A 21,552-nucleotide genomic window follows, 5' to 3' on the forward strand; every position below is an offset into this window, starting at 1 on the left:
GCTACCAAAAATCTTCCCATCATGTATCATCCCCTTGGACAGATGTACAAATCTCATAATGATGTGTGGGGACAAGAGGAGACGCAGAACAGATAAAGGTGAGACAGTATGGATTAAAAAGGCAGCAAAGTCCAATCAATTTAATCAACTAATTTATTAAGAGAACAATTCATCAGACAGCATGGAGCCCTACAGCCAACTGTTTGAGAATTCCCAAGAAGTTTTAACAACATACATGAATGTTATATAGCTGATTTTAAAGCACAATAACCCTGAGAGGAATACTGCCAAGAAAACCCTCTTAAGTGCTGTTTTAAATCATTTGAATGACTGATTGTGAAAACCCTATCTAGATGTCATGCACATAGAGGTTTATAATTTAATATAATCATTCACTTGGCTCATTTTGATTTATTGCACCATAATTGAGCTACTTCTTCATGTTCTCTTTTGATGGCCTTCCCAGAATGAATTGCTATTTTAAATCAGTGGTAAGTGGATTAAGATATTTGAGGTTTCTTCTCTACTGCAGTCAAAGGTGTCAGAGGGGAAGTGGAAGGTGGATTGAACCATGTACAGCCGCACCATGGAGTGGGCCCTCAAGAAACTTGAATCCAGTGTTTTTGGTAGAAAAATTATTCAATTTATAGAATTCAACATAGATAACTCCATTTCTATCAAAAAGTGATGTTTATCTCCACTTTTAAAAAGATACAAAGTAAGATTGCTCTGACCTGTCCTTCCTGTTAAAAAAAACCCTACAAAACTTATAACCAAGGACTGTGTCTTTGCCAAATAAGCAAAATTCAGCAATGGTCTTGTTTTAACCAGTATTTCCCTTCATTGTTAAATTAGGGTAAGCTCTTCTCCTCTCTCATACTCATGCCATCTCCCTCTCTGTCCCTGAACTCTGAGTGCTTTTTTTTCACACATGTATCTTGGAGCAGTATCATCATGGTCAAATGCGCATGTGGGCGTTGCTGTTGTCGAGGAGTGCCTTTATATGACTGACCAAGACTGTGAGCTGGGCAACTGGTGGATAGAGAGGAAGCACTTAAAAACTCCATCAGAAATCTGCTGTGTTGGACTTATTATACATGGATAGGTTGGCATGTATAATATCACAAACTGCAGTGAAGCAGCCATCAATAGGCTTTTATTTAACATGTAATATATGTAAATGGTTCACTGTACTAACTCATGCGCTAGATTAATGATTCACTCACATTTTTTAGATCATGGCTTGGGTATTAGAGTGCTCCCAGCAAAACAAATGGAACATGTCTCCAAAGACATAGAAGAATTCTGGCCATTCTGGACATCAGTAAGACTGAGAGTGTAAGTGTGGGATCATGGCGTCATTAAAGATGTATTCTGATGTGACTCACAAAAGGCCATGACCATATTGCTGCACAGTAGTAAAACATGGTGCCGCAAACGTCTGTTGTCTTTTCTACTGCTCTGTCATAACCAGTTTGTGTATACAGAGACAAATTGTGCTACAAAGACAGCTGTGATTATTTTAAATGTGTGTGTTGCTTTTCATGGGACCTTACATAAAAAATATCTAGACAGGAAACTACATTAATATTTATTGAATCAGAATAACAACCTTTCTGCATTCATCTTCTTGGCTTTTCTTTTTGTCACTAGAGGGATTAAACACATCACCTTGCTCTGTATAATAATGGTAATTTTTCTATCACTAGTAACCACAGTTATGTCATATTTGAAAGTTAATGTTTCTATAAAATGCACACACACACACACACACACACACACACACATATATATATATATATATATATATATATATATATATATATATAGAGAGAGAGAGAGAGAGAGAGAGAGAGAGAGAGAGAGAGACAGAGAGAGAGAGCAATGGTCGAATCCTAAAACATCAACGTGAACAATCCAACACATTCCTGATACATTCAACTTTGGCTTCTGCAAACATGCACCAAATATTAAAGCAGAGCCATGACATCTGTATAATCAAGTACTGAACTTCCATCAACACAAGCTAGCCACCAGCCTAACCATCAAAAATGCCCCTTACTCAAATGATGTACTACACACAGCACATCCTAAAATAGCCACACAGAGAACTTCATAAAGAGCACAGCAATGCAACTGTAAAATTCCCACCTGACATTCACCCAAAATGGATAGGTTGGCTTGTATAATATTATAGTATAGAATAATATAGAAATCACACTGATCATTAAGTTTCCTCCAAGATTTGACTTAATCTGTGTCAAGGAAATCCAGTGTCCTTTCAGTTCAGGCCTAATTACACCAATCACCTCTTATAAATGCATGAGCTACTGCTTTTAACTGCACTGTCATGAAGTTGTTTGCCTGAGGTACTCATGGTCATGACTGGGGTCCTCTAATGTGTAATTTGCCAAGACAGCAAGGCGCCCCTAGAGGCTATAAAAGAAGGTAATGAGATGATTTACACAGTCATGTCAGATAGAGACAGTCTGTCTGAACTGACAGTGCACAGCAATTAAATGTTTTTAATTTTTCTAGATTGGTATATGCTTTAAACATATCATTAAATAAATAATCTACCATTTAAAATTTCTCAAGAATCCCCACGAGTTGTTTTATAGAAATGTAACCAAATGCCCTGAGGGGGCAGTTTGTGAAGTTTACTCACTTGTTTTTTTTTAATCAGGTAAGTGACTCATTAAGTCAGTTTCTAATTTCATGAAAATGTATTTTTAAATTAATATAATCCTATTTCTTTACATGCAAATTCTTGCTAGTCCCCACTATTTATCATTTACTCAGTACAGGCACTTAAGTATCTGCTGTTAACTACAGCTTGTCTCTCAAGTATCTTATCAACTACAGCTGGCCTCTGAAGTTATATGGAGGTTCTAATGTCATGGATGCATAACCATTATATGTACATACATGGAAATTATCTACATCACACCCTTCATGAAAAGTTATTTTATTATTTCAACCCTTACATAAACTTCCTCAGTTTCTATAAAAAAAGACAAATGCTTTCTTTCCCCCTTTGTTTAACTGTACAAAAATCTGCTTGTACTTGGACATAATCACACACACACACACACACTGCTCACAGGGTAGTCAGTTAGACACATAGATCAGGTACTGATTTGAGCACAGATAAAGAGCAACAAGGTGAAGCCGATTTCAGAAGTAATGGTCCAGATGACTACTCTTCTGTGTTTGCATTTTCAAACTCAGCGCTCCAAATTAAAAGAGAGGAGTTTCTGTTGCTTTTGGGCCAGCGAGCATGTGAGCGGCAGCTGGAGCACGTTTTCGCTGGGTGAGGCAGCTGGAGCGTGTCTTCACAGCTGGGTAAGGGGTGAGGGGGTGAGGGGGCAGTGGCTGCCCTTTTCATTAAATGGGGTAGTTCAGCACCACGTCCTGCTTGGCCAGCTCCAACAACATAGGATCATCGAAGAATTTACTGATGCTGACATCCTCACTCAACCCCTGCAGAGACCACAAGAGAGAGATGTGAATGGCAGGATGATGACATGATTGCCAAACAGCCCACAAGCTATTAGAAAAGAAGATAATGCAACTGGGCTCATTTATTCAGTGCATTGCAGCAGGAAGTTGTCACATGCACTCTGCTACACTTTGTGCTAGATGGTTAGATGGTTATTAAGGATTTATTATAAACGGTTTATTTGAGCGTGCGCGATTCTCACCTTGCGTCTGCGGGTCTTGATCATGAACTCTCTGGCTAGGTGAGGGGCGGGCTGAGGCTCCAGTGGACGAATCACAATGCTCTTATCCAGAGGATCACCAGGAACAATCTGGAGGTATGGGGGGAGACAGCATCGAAAAAAAACCTAAAGAAGCACGATGTGACTGAAAAACAGCAAAAAGAGATTTATAATCTCAGATGACACACATTAAATCACACATACCGTGTGACAGTGTTAGTGGGACTAAAAAGAATATGCTGACTCTACACTTCAGAACACACACTCATCCATTCACCGTTAAACACACACACACACGGTCAACAACAGTGTGTCTGTATATGCTTGCAATTATTGAATTTTAGTCTCGAACATGAATCTGGGATTATTCATGCAAAACAGATTACTATTCTTTTTTTTACAATAGTGAATTCTAGTGCTTTAAATCATTCCTACCTAGTAGCACAGCTCTAAAATTCTCTTTCTCCATTTCTTGGGTAGAAATTACATTTTTAATCAGGCAAGACTTAGATTAGGGGTGTATTTTTCACCCATTTCCATGGAGTTGTCAGTCTACTTCAAAATGCACATTTAAAATAAGACATAAGAAAACGTGGTGCTCAAACCACTGAATAAATCACCTCCCTTTGGCATCTTGCAATGTGGTAATAATTCTTCTTGACAAAAAGAAAGTAGAAATAATTTCCTAAATATTCTTTATTACAGTTTTTGACTCTCTGGGCTTTGCTTGCCACTGAGCTGAGAAAACTGAGTGTGACTAAGTGCTTGTAATAAAAAATTTAAAAAAAATCAGAAATACTGCAGGCATTAAAATGCGAAATGCTTAATATTTTTAGGAGAATCTTCACTTGTGTGTGTGTGTGTGTGTGTGTGTGTGTGTGTATATATACCTGCCAGTGGTGGAACACACTGAGAGCAAAGGCCTGTCCCTGTGTGTGTGTTCGGAGGTCCGTTTCAAAGCCAAATGAGTCAATAGCAGGAATAAAAGCCTTGATTGTATATAGTGGGGAGCCTGGGATTGGTGCATCCTGGGTCACATGACCTCTGGAAGACAATGCATCAATCACAGAGATGAAACAGAGCGCTCATTAATAGAGCCACTACTGTAACAGAAAGCTTATTAAGAAAGTGCTGCAGAGGTTTACTGCCCTACTGTGTGTGTGTGTGTGTGTGTGTGTGTGTGTGTGCGTGTGTTTGTGAGACAGCCAGCACAGTCAGCAGCATCTTAAATGTTAGCACAACGGTTTGAGAGTGTGTGTGATAGCAGATGCAAGGTCAGCATTATTCTAACTCCAATAAGTGTATATGTGGGGGCAGTGTGTACCACCTTCTGCGTGCCAGTACTGTGTAGACAGCAGACACACAATCAGCAGGAGCTTGAACTTCCACAAAGTAATAGGGCTCCATCAGTCTGGGCGTGGCCTACAACCAGCCAATCACAGCAAAGAGCCATGGATTGGCACCAAATCCAAGAGCAAGCGAAATGAAGTGAGTATTCAAGATCAATCAATCAAGAGACCAATTAGAATGGAAACTATTCTAAGTAATGGAAGCAGTGATGACTATGCAGGAAAAATGAATAAGAAACACAGAAAGAGACAGTGAGAGGAGAAAGCGCATGAAAGTGAGCAAGAGGGAGAGTAAGAGAAAGTGCAAGTGTGAGAGAGACAGAGAGTGCGAGAGAGAACAGAGAGAGTATTCTCACCATAAGGAAGGCAGAGTAAACAACTCTGCGAGCAGTCGGGATGACCTGACCTCCTCCCCTGTGTAATGGCTCCTGGGCTATTACCGCATCCAGAATCTTAAACTTCACGTTCCGGATAGCTACAGCAAACACACAAGGTCCACAGTTACAAACATTTCTGTCAGATACCACTCTGGCGTGGTGAGCTGGGTTAACTTCCCACCTTCAGATTTTGGCAGTTTTCCTGGACCAAGGACAACTCTTGGTTACTACTTGTTAGTATATTTGTTGTAAGGTCATTTGTTGTGAAGTAACGTATAATTTCTGTATGCCTTACGCTCGTCACACAGAGGGCCTTCTCTAGTGCCCCACTGGAAACCCTGCACGATGCTGTCCTTCACTGAGCCAAGGAGAGCCTTATCCACCTACACACACATGCACACGCATTAATCACTGTGAAAAGCAGCAGGTGTTAAGAACGATTGTAGGTAATTCATTCAGATGTTTATCCATCCATGGTACAACTTGTCTGCAGCCATGTGTATTTATACACTGAAGCTCTAATACTGGCTCTATCTGATTGGTTTCCTCTTGTCAGCAGGACAACTGTGTGACCATGTGCAGGCTTTTAATTCATAGTCACTGTGTGACTACACCGATGACTGAGCATCAGGGCTGCACAAATCCTGAGAAGACCATCAGAAACTATGAACTAAATATCAACATGCCAAGGGTCCTAGTCATTATAAAAATATTATATATATATATATATATAATTATTTATTTATTTATTTCACATATAACCCAGTGCATGTTTATTTAATGTTAACCTGCTAGTATTCATATCTTTATACCTCAGAGGGCAGCGTATCGTCTACCAAGATGTTGGGCCCAGTAGTGTCTGGCCCAAAAGCCCAGATTGAACGGGCTGCCAGCAAATCCCAGTCATACTTGGTCTGGAAAAACTCTCCCAGTTTCTTCCTAGAAAGAGCAACAGAACCTGAGCTGACATGTGGCAAGATTATTGGCTAGACCAAACTACACATGCTAGCTATTTAAAATCCAGATGGCTGGCTGACACACACACACACACACACACGCCTGGCACTCAGACCTGTTCCATGTAATCTGCACCACCTCGTTCTCGATGTCCTCAGCCAGGCCTTTCTCCAGAGGCTCAGCAATCATTGTGATCTTGTTCCTGTCAATCAACTCAAAGCCATTAGCAACTAACTGCATATCTCAACAAAAACACATAAGCTAATATCAAAAACAGTGCTTGTACTAGACCTGTATTTTTACACTCACTATGTCTATTCAAAAATCACACTTCCCAAGCCATGCTCACACTTTTAATTTGCAGAATCAAAGCTGCCTTTTTGATTGGCTGCTATGTGTAATGATATTATAAAGGGGTACATTTCATTTACTTTTTATTGGGTGTCTCAGCAAAGCATTTGAGGGAGGATGTTTCCACCACAGTCTCACAAAAAGTCACCACTGGGTCAGCCACCTGAGGTGAAATGTAATTATGACAGAACTGCGAGAAGAAACAAGGAAGAACTAAAGCATTAAAGTGTGAGAAAGGCACTCATACCTTGATGTCAATCTCTGAGTACATCTTCCTCAGGTCATGCATTACACAGTCCAGGTACAGCTCACCTGTCCCCAGGATCACATGCTCGCCTGACTCTTCCACCTGTGCACATGTGCACACACACACACAAAATTAGCTAAAATGTTTGTAATTGGCTAAAATGTCCTAATCAATCTGTGAACATTTCCTGCACTGTGAATGCATTGTGTGTGTTGTATATGCATGACAGCTCGTGTGTGTGTGTATATGCATGTTTTACCTTAGTTGTGAGGGAGGGGTAGCTCTTGTTGACTTTACGCAGTCCATCCAGCATTTTGGGCAGTTCAGAGGGGTTCACAGGCTCCACAGCGATCTTGATCACTGACGCAGTGTTGAACTTCAACGGCCTAAAAATCTGTGCCTGAATACAAACACAGGTGTAATTGCTTTCAGTGTTCCTCCTTTGGCTCCCTGTTCTCTCAATCTGACACGCTGTAACCATGTGTTGTGGTCGCTGGCAACACACGCCCTCTCACCTCTTCATTGCCCCGCGGCTCAGTGATTGTGGCTGTTTTGACAATGGGCTGGTCACAACCTTCAATTAGCACCCAGTTACCAGCAGGGACACGATTCACCTCAATCTGATACCTGCACAGACACACCGCAACACAAAGAGACACAAGGAATTGAGCGAAACATCATTACAAACTTCATATTATCTGACTGATTGAAAAGCATCCTACCTGTGCTTCTATATATGTTGACCCCATGCATTTTTTTTATCATACCTGTAGCATTCTGTTAATTACTGGTTGTTAAAGTAACAATGGTCGGAGCACTCTAAAGTGCTTCTGACTCCAGTGTTTAATAGTTAAGAAAGACGTTAATATTAAAACCACATCTGAAACCATGCTTGGCTTCTTTGCTTTACCTCTTTTTTTAATGAAAAATGTTTGGATAAAGCAGTGGAAAACTTGGTGTACTGTCGCAATCCATACACTCCCCCTCACATACTCCTGCTTTACTACACTGAACCTCCAGATGAGTGGGCTATTAAAAAACTGGACTGGACCCTGCCACCTCATTCCCATGGTGAGGAGAGAAAGCGGTTACCTGGCGACAGAGATCCACAGGCGTCCCACGGTGCAGATCTGAGAGTCCTCTTCATCCTCCAGGGTGTAGTTCTCTCCTAGAACCTTCACAGGCTGGCCTGCTTGCAGGGTTCCGCTCAGAACCCGGCCAAAGGCGTGGAACTGGACCCCATCATCCGTGCTGTACATTTTGGTGGTGTGACACATCAGAGGACCCTAGCAAAAGAAAGCAGATTGAAAATAAGTATGCTTTTATTTATCTACATTAATAACTTAAATGTATGCACACACAAACACACACACTTACATCAGGGTCACATTCAGACATGGCCTCGCCCAGGTCTGAGTCCAGTCCGCCGGTATAGCTGTGCTCAATCTTGGCTCTGGCGCCCCCATGAGGAGAGGCGATGTGCTGCACACACATGTCCACAAAACCTGAAAAGATTCACACACATTACACACAAACATACAGATACACTTAGACAAATGCTAACATTTCTACATCTAGGCAAGAGGACTTGTACACAAATGCATCAATGTGCATGCACACCAACCTCTCATTCATGCACACCCACTGACCTGTGAACTCCCCAAAGAAGCGGTTGCAGACAAGGCGTAGCAGAGGCCTAATGTTGAGTTTGAGCTCTTCTTTGGTGAGGTGGATCCCCAACTCATCCAGCACACGTGGCAAAGATGTGTCCACATCACCAACCACCTACAGAGAGAGAGAGAGACAGAAGGCAGGAGGTCAAATAGGTCATCAACTGGGTATAAATAGCTGTAAGATTTATAAAAGTACTATAAAGTAAAAAAACAACAAAAACCCTACAACCATAAATGCGAATGAGTAGGACTCACCTGTGACAGGATCTTGTAGAGCGGCTCCAGAATGAACTCCACGAAGCTGCGCTGGGAGTTACTGGTGGGGGCTTTCTTAGTGAATTTCCTCCTGATTGACAGACACCAAAACCAATCACATTAGAGAAGTGACCGATCCTATCTGAAGAGAGCAGACAACAACACAGTGAATAGGGCCTCACGTTTTGGGGTTGAAGTAGATGTCACCCCAGAGCCTCTTTGCAAACTCAGTGTAGTTTATGTCACCTGCAAAACAACATACGAGAGTACTCTATATAGAAATCACTGTCAATTGTCAGTATGGGAACACACTTTTGTTTGCGCATGAGAATGCGCACGTGTTACCATAGGTATCGGAGTAGATCTTGGCGAATGATCCTAGTGTAAAACAGATGCTGTACTGTGATGAAGCAAAACACACGTTGCCCAGCAGAGGAGACACCACCAGAGACTCATCAGTGGTGTATGTGCTGGAAGAGTGGGAGGGATGGGTTAAGGGGTGAGAGAGAGGCAGGCAGAAAAATTAACATAAGAAAGCTTTTCATTTTAACAGGTTTTTTAAAATTACAAATCCTTTCATCGCCAAACAAAATTATAGGCATCTAGTAAAACAAAGAAAGCTGCACAATCCCCTTCTGAAAGGCTTAAGAGAAAGCTAATACATCTATGTTAAATGCATGAGCTAAATCAAGGATAAGCTCCTGATGATTATCTTTCTAAACTATATATTCTTTAATACTGAGAAACAAGAAAAACTAAAGCTTAAAAGTTGTGTTGTCCACTGTGCTACACGGACTTTGAAGTCTACGTATATTTTGCCCATGTGGTATAGATGATTAACACATTATAACAAGCTTGGAGGGCTAAATGTTGGCCAAGGTGCCTGTGCTGTGTACAGCTGTAATACCAGCCAGCTAGCTAGCTCAGGACCTGGTACCCACAACACTGTGTGCAGCTGTAAATACCAGCCAGCTAGCTCAGGACCTGGGACCCACGACATTTCAGTCTGGTGATGCAATATTAGCTAGTTACAGTTATTTGAGCTAGTGTCAGCTACTTCTGAAAACATGAGAATCTAAAGAACTGATGGACATTTTCAGTGTGCCCGTCAGACAGCACACTTTGCAGTTTCTGATTTTCAGTGTTAAATTGAAGTGATGTCAAGTGTCAGTTTGGAGTTTCCACACATGTACTGGGTGTTTCTGTCTATTATAATCAAGTTCGTCAGTTTTAGAGCCACATAAACGTGTTTCATCTTAACTCTCAGAAAAACAACACCTCTTCAATAAAGTTGGTGTTTATCCTTTAATTCAACATAGGATTACTTAAAATGTCACCATCATGGAAGCAGATGCGCTGTAGCATTGCATCCCATTGGCTGGGATGAATGCAAAGGCGTAAGGAGACCAGCCCTATAGGCTGAAATACCTGAGCATGCCATTGACCTCATCCACTATGTGGCGCAGTTTGTAGTAGGCGTCAGTGGGAGGTAATTTCAGCTCCAATATCAGTCGGTCCACTTTGTTAATGCAGATGGTTATAGCTAATCGCTCCTGCACTGCGTGCTTAATCAGTCGCTCTGTGTTCAACATCACCTAACACACACACACAAATCAGCAAAATATACAGACATACATATACACAGTAGTCAAAACAAGTACAAGCCATGGCATCATTTATATTTATATACAAATGTAAAACAGTTGATCAATATATTTTGACTAAAATTAAACCTTGATACTTGTGGCTTAAAAAGGAAGGGTGCTGGCCTGCTGTAGAAATGGAGCTCTACTCTCAGCACAGAAACAAAGGCTTTAGTTATCACAGGTTTAGCCAGCTACTACAGGTTATTGAATGCTCAATGACCATGCGACATATGGTGCACTAGATGCAATATTTGGCTGGATACACAATCCCACTGACACTATGTGGACTCACAGCCCCTTACTCACCCCCTCTGCAGCATCTATGAAGAGCACAATGCCGTCTGAGATACGGATCCCTGCCGTTACCTCATCAGAGAAATTCACATGACCTGAGGAAAAAACATCAGCTCAGAAACTCCAGACCTGTACATTTGTGTGTGTCCATGCATGACAGCACATAGGTCGGTATTAGGGGTGTGTGAGGGTGTGCATACCTGGAGTGTCCATAATGTTGAACAGGTATGATTTCCCTCGAGAGTCAGGGAGAACCATTGTCACAGGTGTGCTCTTAATACCAACACCTCTCTGAAGAAAGAACACACATGCAAACTCTCGTATGCATTACAAATGTTGCTGTGAACCAAGGCGCTGCATTCTGAAGGAGAATTTCTTACCTCTTGTTCAGTGAAAAGAATATCTGTATACCGGAGCTAAAAGATTAAAAATGAGCCAGTCAATTACCATAAGGCATCTACATAGAATAGATCATTGGAACAATGAATTCAAATGACTAAGAATGGTAAACACACACACACACACACACACACACACACACACTCACATCGCTATCATCTCGTGAGCGGATTTCCGGATGAGTCTGTTCAATCAAGCAGTCAACAAAGCATGTCTGTGGAAAGCACACACACACACACACACACACACACACAAACAGAATGACCATGTGATTGCTTAAACACAAAAAAAAAAACATTTCATTTCACTGCTTATAATGGTCATATATTAGAATAATTTGAACAGAACTGTTGCTAGTACACTCTGTGAGTGTGTGTATATTGGATATGTATGTATTCTGACCTTGCCATGGTGTAAGTGTCCACACAGAGTGACATTTCGAATCAGCTCTGGGCTGTCCATCAGATCAGCAAGGAACCTGCAGAAGAAGCCAAAGACAGTCCAAATGTTTACATCTCTCTCAGACAGAATAAGTGTGCTTAGATTGGCACAGAGATGTATAGTCAGCAAGCATACTAACTCCATGTCATAAACTGTAGCTGGCAGCTCCTGCTCAATAAGCGAAAACTGCTTCATCTTTACAGGTTTTATAATGGGCTCTGGGAAAGAGAGGGGGAGACAGACAAAAAATGTTCAACAGGTCTAATGTCTGAGGGTCATTTAACTACATACAGAACTTTAGAATTGTAAATTTAAATAAGAAGTATTTTAATACAAGTATTAAATTTCAAGATTGGGCGCATTTACCAGTAAGCGGCTGCGTGTCCTCTTCTTGGACAATGGTCTCCACCTCAGGCCCATAGACTTCCTCTGCAGTAGGATAATACTTCTTATCCTCATGCAGGACCACCTCCATTCCTCCTCCATCTTCATCCCCCTCAGCCTGGTCATCATCATCATCATCATCATCAGCCTGTAGAGACCACACATACACGCCGCATCATTAAACATACATAGAAAGGGTTCATACCATGCATGGTGCACACACACATTATATGACAATAAATGCATAAATATTTACCTCGGCTGCATCTCGCTCCTCTGCTTCTACCTCTTCATCTTCATCAGAGTCTAGCTCTGGGCCGATGTAGTTACCAAACTCATCATACAGATCTGCTTCCATGTTGCTGAGGTCTTGTAAGTCGTGGCATCAACAGCACCTCTACCGCCCTGATCACAAAAGGCAAATCAAAACATCTATTAGTGTTTGGATTGGCAGTTGCCTTCAAAAGTTATGCTATTCGAATTTCAGCAGGATTTTCAAATGATTTCAAATGTAAAGAGGGGTCGTACCGTAGACCACAAGCAACAGTTATTACTCAATGCAACATGAAAACTATAGCTACTTTCAATTATATCGAAGATCTTTTGTTTGTTTGGCTTCCCAACGTATAACATTTATTTTTGGAAACTGAACCATCGCAATGACACTTGGCCCATGTAACGCTATTGTATTTGATGTAAAACAGCTACATATAACTGGATATGCATAAAAGTTGGCTAGCGATGAGCTTTCTTCAAGTGATGCTATGTCAAAATGCAGTCGGTTATATTATGTGGGGGAAACACTGGTTCTAAACATAGGTTAACAATTCCTATGAAACTGAACCACAAAGATCGTCAGGGACCGTCAACGCGGCTAGTCACAGTATACTAACGTTAGCTGGCTAAAAGTTAGTTTCTCTTATGGGAAAACAGCTATCCTAGCTAAATTTCAAGTTACCGACACCAGGCAGAATTAAAATGATCAGACAGACTGAATGATCAACACTTACACAGATCACGAACAAGGATAATCAATTTAGCCAGCTAGCCATGTTGCTAGCTGTTTTCTATTCGTATCTAATGCATGTGAATGAATGGAAATTTCTCCATAATAGCCAATACAAATATCCATGTAGTTATTTGAGGTAAACTTCGTGCAAATATGAAGTAGTTGGTATATTCACCTGTAAATTTACGGCAATCCCTGAATTGTGTATGAATCCGTAAAACGGTCCTTAACTATCGCTTTACTGTATTTACTCGAAGTATTTCCCAAACGCACGCCGCCAGGTCTTTGCACAAGCAAACGTAAGTCGGACGTTGCTGACGTCACAGAAGAGTCGTCTTTACCTTTGCCTTATTGAAAATATGCCGCAGCCACGCGTTTGGGCAGTGCTTTAAGGAAACAAACCTGACAGAAGCTTATAAAGAGAAATCACAACCCTGGGCTTCACACAATTAATTAATTTTTAAAAACTGTACTGTTTTAAAGCTTGCTGTTTCTAAAGTTTCTGTCTTTTTAAACCAAAGTTTGTAGCTTTCAAGTTAGAGAAGGGTAACAGTTCCATCTTACTATAAAACTAATTAAGATTACCAAATACTACAACTACAACATGGTATCTAGAAAAATAAAACTTAAACATTCTGAGTTCAGGCATTTAAAGATAAGGGGCAGTGATAACTTACTGGTTAAGGTAATTGGCAGGTTGCTAGTTCAGGCCCTCCTGCAAATATGTCACTGTTGGGCCCCTGAGGAAGGCCCTTAACTCCTCAATTTGTATTCAGTCATAATTGTATGTTTTTTTGGAAAATGGATCAGCTAAATTCCATAAATGTAAAGAAGGGATTCATTTTCAGAAGCTCTCTGTTCTAATTATAATGATCCTAGTGTAAAACAGATGATATACTGTGATGAAGCAAAACAACTTGCCCAGCAAAGGAGACCACCAGAAACTCATCACTGGAGTATGTGGAGAAAGCCAGGAACAGGGGAAGGGAGTTAAATTCTTAAGTATTTTTTCATTTCTCCCCATGTTGGCCACCCAAACATCTGTACTCTTTTGTAGTTTACAGCACAGTTATATGAAATACATTTGGTATAATAATACAACCATTACTTTTACCCCATCACATGCAAAGCTGTGGGAAGTAGGGATGCGAAGGGTGCTGCAGCACCTCCTATTGGATGGTAGAGGACCTGCATGTCCACAACCATAAACAATCACTTGAAACATATTCCCACCTTTACTGTCACATGACTGACTGACTGATGTAGGACCATATAAACCTGCACTACTCTAAAATCTATATGCTACAATTTGCTAACCAAACTTGCATCTGGAATCTTGACAATACCCTGATAACCCCACAATATCTCAGCATGCAGTTGGCCTCATCCACAACTTGGAGCAGTTTGTAGTAGGCATCATTAGGTGACGGGAGCTCCAACGCTAGCAGCTCCACTTCAGTGATGCAGACAGCTATATCCCACTGCACTGCAAACTTAACTAACTGGTTTGTGTTCAACCTCACCTAACACACACAAACACCTATACAACAAAGCCATATATAGATACAGTCTACAAAGGCAAGGTCTAGTCCTGGTCAAATGTGGAGAACCACCCCTTCTCCTGTTTTTATTTATTTATTTATTTATTTTTAAGTGGGAAAACCATACCCCTTCTGTTTATATGTTTGTTTTTTACTAATTCCTTCTTCCCCATTACAATAATTATGTAATTATGTAATTTCATCAGACATCTCCTTTAGCCATTTTTAGATGCACGTACGAAAGAAATATGCAAAACAGCTAATGTGCATTTGTGTGAAGGCAAGGGTCTTTGGGAACACCTTTTGTAAGAGTGATACTGTTGTAACTTGTTGGTTTTAGGATTGTAAGAGTGGACGAGAAAGTGGCAGATGGTACAAGAAAGTAAAGACTGGCCTACTTAAACACTGAAATATTTGATATTATCCTTGGAGGTAGGTGTTTTTGTGTAATTTTCTGTTGTTTCCTGCCTTTTCCCTATTATACTTAATGGCTTTTTTGACTGGAAATGAAAGAAATGTAGGGCTGGTTTCTGACTTGTGCACAGTACCTCAGACACGGTCAGAAACACAGTTGTAAATAAACACAGTTTAAACAGACTGTTACATATAGACTCTAAACAGATACAAGCAGCAGCAGCAGTTGTATTTATATACAAATGTGAATACAAGTACGTACACCCAGACAGACTGTTTATTGTCGCTGGAGATTTCAACCACGCAAATCTCAAGTCAATACTGCCTAAATTCCATCAACATGTGAACTTGCAACGAAAGGAGCAAACGCACTGGATCTTGTTTACACAAACATCTCCAGTGCATACCGGGCAGAGCCCCGCCCCCACCTTGGATACTCTAACCACGTCTGTAATGTTGATCCTTGCATATAGACTGATTGTCAGACGCTCAAAACTGCTTCTGAAGCAGGTGAGAACCTGGCCAGCAGGAGCCATCTCTGCCCTTCAGGAATGTTTTGAGCAGACGACATGGATCACATTCAAGGAGGTTGCTACCGTTTGTGACGTTGTTAACCTGCAGGAGTATACAGCATCAGTGACTGGTAGTGCATTGATGATGTTACTGTTTCCAAGACCATAATCACACACCCCAACCAGAAGCCATGGATGACTGCTGAGGTGCGCATGCTACTGAGGACTTGCGACTCAGCCTTCAGAGCAGGTGACAAGGAGGCTCTTAGAAAAGCGAGAGCCAAACCGTCAAGTGCGATCAGGGAAGCAAAGCGTGCACATGCACAGGAGTTCTTATCCTCATCCATGGACACTTCAGAGACACTGGTGACACACGGCGCATGTGGGAGGGCATTCGGATCATTATGAACTACAGGAAAACATCACCTTCCTGTGATAGTGATGCCACCCTCCAAGACGCACTGGATAACTTCTATGCACGGTTTGAAGCACAGAACAATGTTGCAGCGGAAAGGTCCATCCCTCTGCAAAATGACCAGGTGCTGTGCCTGACTGTGGCTGATGTGAGGCGAACTCTGCATGGAGTTAACCCAGGGAAAGCTGCTGGACCAGACAACATCCCGGGTCATGTGCTCAGAGAATGTGCTGACTAGCTTGCAGATGTCCTGACAAACGTCTTCAATATCTCTCTGAGCTGCACCGTTGTCCCAACATGCTTCAAGACTACCACCATCGTCCCTGTGTCTAAGAAGCCCACAGTGTTTTGTCTCAATGACTACTGTCCCGTCGCACTCGCATCCATCATCATGAAGTGCTTCGAGAGACTCGTCATGAGACACATCAAGACCCAGCTTCCCCCTTCTCTGAACCGCCTGCAGTTCGCAAAGCGCTCAAACCACTCTACGGATGATGCCATCTCCACCACACTCCATCTGGCACTCACACATCTGGACAAAAAGGGCACCTACGTGAGAATGCTGTTCATAGACTTCAGTTCAGCATTCAGCACCACCGTTCCTCAGCATCTGATTGGAAAGTTGAGCTTACTGGGCTTGAACACCTCCCTCTGCAACTGAATCCTGGATTTCTTGACTGGTAGACCTCAGTCAGTCCGGATCAGGAGCAGCACTTCCAACACCACCGCACTGAGTACTGGTGCTCCCCAGGGCAGCGTACTCAGCCCTCTGCTGTTCACACTGCTGACTCATGACTGTGCAACAATGCACAGCTTGAACAACATCAAGTTTTTTGATGACATGACCGTGGTGGGTCTCATCAACAAGGACAATGAGTTAGCATACAGAGAGGAGGTGTGAGAACTGGTGAGCTGGTGCAAGGTCAACAACCTGTATCAGAATGTTAACAAATCAAAAGAGATGGTTGTTGACTTCAGGAGAGCAAGGTGAGATCACTCCCCGCTTACCATCAATGGTTCCTCAGTGGAGATTGTCACTTAGTGGAGAACCTCACCTGGACCCTGAACACCAGTTCCATTACCAAGAGAGCCCAGCAACGTCTTTACTTCCTTTGGAAGCTGAGGAAAGCCCATCTCCCATCACCCATCCTCACTACCTTCTATAGAGGTACTGTAGAGTGCATCCTGAGCAGCTGCATCACTACCTGGTTTTGGAACTGCACCGTTTTTGACCGCAAGACCCTTCAGAGAATAGTGAGAACAGCTGAGAAGATCATTGGGGTCTCTCTTCCCCTCACATAAACTGTTCACTCTTTTGCCACCTGGAAAAAGGTACTGCAGCATCCGGTCCCTCACCTCTAGACTGTGCAACAGCTTCTTCCCCGAAGCCATCAGACTCCTGAACTCTGGCTAATTCCAATTCCAGCAAACAGACACTTCCATATACACACACACACACACACACACACACACACACACACACACACACACACACAAAAACAGTGTGTGTGTGTGTGTGTGTATCAGACTAGTTGCTGAAGTCAAACTTCACATGCATATATGCACTCCTTTTGCACTTTTACACATTATTCCTACTTGCTGCTAGAGTATTGTACTAAATCAGCACTGTACTCTGAACTGTTCTGGCTGCTACCGGTGACTGCTATGTTCAATATAGCATGTCACTGACTCCTATGCACAACCCACTTTACATATTCGCAGTACTGCATACTGGTAAAAATAAATGCACTGTCTGTTCATTGTGTATTGGTCCTGTCCTGTATTTATTTATTGTATGACATTATTGTTCAAGTTCAAGTTTGGTTTATTTGTCACATACATAGTCATACACAGTATAACTTGCAGTGAAATGGTTGAGAGTTCTCTGTCCAAACTGAGGAAAAAGAAAAACAGGGGTGCATAGAGAAATATATCTATATATATATACAAAAATATATTATGTAGAGTGTTATCTGTTGCACGTGTTTTGTTTTATGTTGCACCATGGTCTTGGAAGGAACATTGTTTCATTTTTGCTGTGTACTTGTATACAATAAAAGCCTTTTGAATCTTTGAACCTTAAAATGGGAGAAAAAATATTAATATATTTTGATGGAAATTAAATATTTTTTGAATTTGAAAAGCAGTCCAGTAACAGCCTGCTGTAGTCTGTGAATCCTACTCTTAACACAACAACAATTTTTTAAAATGTAAACTAAAACGATTTACTGAGAACTGATCGGTTGGGTGACAGCCCTGGATGTGATAACTTTCCAGACACACAACCATGAAATCAGAGCTGTCAGCTGTGGGATTCCTTGGTGCCCCAAGTTTATCTTGGCCTCACCAATCCTTTAAAATCCCAAACATTTATAGGACCACCAACTGGCCCTTTGCAAAAATCTTTAGAGCTTTGCCAAATATCCTGCCAGTGGCTGAGCCCCTCTGAGCCTTTTTAGGTCTTTCTTTTCTAAGATAGCTGTTCCACCCAGTGCTTGGGCACCTAATATTTTCCCCAAATTAATAAAAAATATCCCCTTCTATAGAAATTAGTAATTTTACTTTAAGCAGTTAGTTATTGAAACAATAACACAGGAAAACTATAATAGCAAAATGTAAATCACACATGCGAACATAACTGGACTTCTCCAGTAATCTGATTATTCAAGTGGTTATGTAAACAGCATACTCAGATTTCTTAGACTGGAGAAATCTAGAAATCAGATTAAAAAATCTGATGTGTGTGTCCATGCGTGACAGCACATAGGTCTGTATTAGGGGTGTGTGAGGGTATGCATACCTGGAGCGACCATAATATTGATCAGGTGTGATTTCCCTAGAGAGTCAAGGTGAACAATTGTATGTGCTCTTAATACCAAAACGTCTCTGAAGAAAGAACACACATACAAACTCTTCAGTATTGTTATGCCTTACAAATGTTGCTGTGAACCAAGAAGCTGCATTCTGAAGGAGAATTTTGTACCTTTTGTTCAGTGAAAAGAATATCTGTATACCATAGTTAAAAGATCACAAACGTAAGTGAGTGATATGCTTACATCCGTATGATCGCTCTTGTACATTTTATTGCCTCAAACCCAAAGATATAAACGTCAGATATGTGCCCACACAGAGTGACATTTCTGCAATAGGATAATACTTATTTTCATGCAGGACCACTTGCTGATCTCCAGACCTATATGCTCATTTCCCTCAAATCGTTCTCAGTGATCCTCACCTGTCTGAAGAGACCCCTGGATATATTACATCATTAAACATTTATAGAAAAGTTACATGCAGTACAAGCATGCATCAATCAATTAAACAAATAATGTAAGATCACTACCTTTTTAGAACATCCAGTCATGCTTCTAAAGCTCAAAACATATGCCAACACTTTCACACTGAGATCGCAAAACACCAAAATTAAGCAAGAAATGCACCTCAACTGCAGCTCGCTCCTCAGTTGAATTAAGGTTCGGTGTCAATAGCACCTATGCCATCCTGATCACAGTGAATGTCAAAGTGCGTGATCATGAGAGGGAAAGAGATTGTTTGTAACTTAGATGAAAACTGTTGAACCTTCTCCACACAGCGAATACTAAATATAAATAAAACCAAAATATAAAATAAAATATTTGACTATATGTGTTTTTGTAGTGCCTCCAAAACCTTTTAATTCAGATTAAATTATTCCAGATTCAATGATTTCAAAGAGATCAGACCACAAATCACTCAACCGGTACAATCAATAAACATGTTTTGACACTGGCATAACAATCCCTGGCCTCAACGGTAACGTAGCTGCCATAGCTGTCTCTCTCAGCAAGACTCAGTGTTCGATATTCTAGTCATGCGCGGATGGTCTGGATATTTAAAAATACAACTTGCATGCTAAAAACTATTAAAATATTTTACTGTTAGCTAGCTAATTTGTTAATAGTTAATTGCTTTTGGAAGGTTCTACTTATTAGCAGTTAAACGCTTCCACATCATACCGTATAAACCAAAGCTCTAAACTAATTCTGTAATAATATTTTGTCTCAAACTGAATGTTTTTGTTGACAAAGCTGTTTATTTCACGTAACTAGCTAGCTAGTTTAGCCATTTGGCTACTTTCATGTGCAATGTAGAATTAAACTTATTTTTTCCCCAACAATTAAAACACATTCAGCTGGGCTGCACGGTGGCTTGGTGGTTAACACACTTGCCTCCAGCGCTAGATTGGAATGGAGTGGGTTGGAGAGGAGTGGAGCTTCCATGTTCTCCGCGTATCTGTGGACGTTTCCTCTGGGCTCTCCGATTTCTTCCCACAGTCCAAAAAACATGGAGGTTAGGTAAACTGGCAAAGAAACTGTGTGTGTGTGCGCGTATATGTGCGTCTAATAAAATCGTCCTTGTGTGAATGTCCTGTGGTCTATAGTGCTCTGTCATGGGTGTTGTCTTCTAAAGCCCCTCCCTGCACTCGATACAGTTCCTCGGGGGGCCGAGGTTTCCGGTTTAGATTGCGCTGTACGTAATTGGCTGCCGCTTCTCACCAGCTTGCGACTGGATATAAAAGCTGTGTGTTAATTGTAAAGCGACCTTTGGTTCCTTGAATGGCGCTATTTAAATATAACTTCATTCATTCATTCGTAGCTAAGTGTTGAGGAGGTCGATATATCGCCGTTTCATTGTATACATACAATTATTTAGTAAAACGTAGTTTACATTTTACATGCACATTTGCGCCAACCTGGGTTTTGTGTACAAAAAAAGTAAACCCTTTTAACTAGCAAGCTACCTATTTACTAGTACTACAAACTCGTAGCAACCACACGCCTCTGGAAACCACGTCGAACGGTGCAAGGTCACGAGGGTGTTATCCATATAGTAAAAATGCAGACTTAGTAAAAATGTGCTTTATGCGTTTATGTGTATTATGGTAGCTAAACAGAACAAGACACAATTATAACGTCAAATTATATTCAAAGATACAGGGACTGAATTCACATGGATTAATCACTTATTAATTTTAGTATCATTCCCGCACATTCATGGATTCGAATGTAAAATTTTGTACCGATTAGCGCTGCCTGCTGGAGGCGCCCTCACACACACCATTTTGCTCTTCTAATGGGCCGTACCAAAATCCTCCAGTTGTACTCACAGCAGGATTTTTCTCAGAGCAATGTGCTGTTGCCATGCTTAAGTCAGACTGCACTTGGATTTCTAAAGTTTCTGTGTGTCAGTGTTTAAACTAATTGTAGCTTGAAACTACACTGCTCTCACCCAATATAGGCTATTAAACTTAGAAAACAAATTAACAACACTATATTCCAACACTACAACACAGTTAAACATAAAATAGTTATACATTTGGAGGCTAACTATTTAAGATAACCAAACAATTTCTTTAGGTCTATTTCAGATATATTTAATAAAGATAGGATATAATAGACCCCCACCCCAAAAAATGGACACAATATGGGACACAATATTTTGTTTGTGTAATGATGTCATGTTTTATGAAAGTTTACATTTCAATTCCTTTTCCTAAATTGTATGTGAAAAAATATAACAAGATATA

The 21,552-nt window shown here is 41.0% G+C and overlaps 1 protein-coding gene across 4 annotated transcripts; it reads right to left on the minus strand.

Moving 5' to 3' along the window:
• Positions 1-2,952: 2,952 nt before the first annotated feature.
• eftud2 (elongation factor Tu GTP binding domain containing 2) lies at positions 2,953-20,429 on the minus strand. 4 transcript variants are annotated; one of them, XM_027014627.3, is made up of 30 exons: positions 20,195-20,429; positions 19,427-19,487; positions 18,787-18,872; positions 12,352-12,500; positions 12,078-12,243; positions 11,851-11,929; positions 11,673-11,748; positions 11,419-11,484; positions 11,252-11,287; positions 11,072-11,162; positions 10,884-10,966; positions 10,360-10,526; positions 9,277-9,401; positions 9,114-9,177; positions 8,932-9,022; positions 8,653-8,788; positions 8,381-8,508; positions 8,096-8,289; positions 7,519-7,630; positions 7,263-7,403; positions 7,004-7,105; positions 6,837-6,919; positions 6,521-6,607; positions 6,261-6,387; positions 5,744-5,831; positions 5,428-5,546; positions 5,050-5,144; positions 4,613-4,766; positions 3,705-3,812; positions 2,953-3,483 (listed from the first exon to the last, which is right to left on the minus strand). In XM_027014627.3, the coding sequence occupies exons 4-30, from the start codon at positions 12,451-12,453 to the stop codon at positions 3,388-3,390; spliced, it is 2,916 nt and encodes a 971-aa protein (XP_026870428.1). In that variant the 5' UTR covers positions 12,454-12,500; positions 18,787-18,872; positions 19,427-19,487; positions 20,195-20,429; the 3' UTR covers positions 2,953-3,387. The 4 variants fall into 4 exon arrangements, with proteins under 4 accessions (XP_026870428.1, XP_081567341.1, XP_026870429.1 ...); XM_081711215.1 differs by lacking the exon at positions 19,427-19,487; XM_027014628.3 differs by lacking the exons at positions 18,787-18,872; positions 19,427-19,487.
• Positions 20,430-21,552: the final 1,123 nt, after the last annotated feature.

The sequence above is a fragment of the Electrophorus electricus genome, chromosome 3 (genome assembly GCF_041902795.1).
Source record: "Electrophorus electricus isolate QZ-2024a chromosome 3, ASM4190279v1, whole genome shotgun sequence".
Taxonomy (NCBI): domain Eukaryota; kingdom Metazoa; phylum Chordata; class Actinopteri; order Gymnotiformes; family Gymnotidae; genus Electrophorus; species Electrophorus electricus.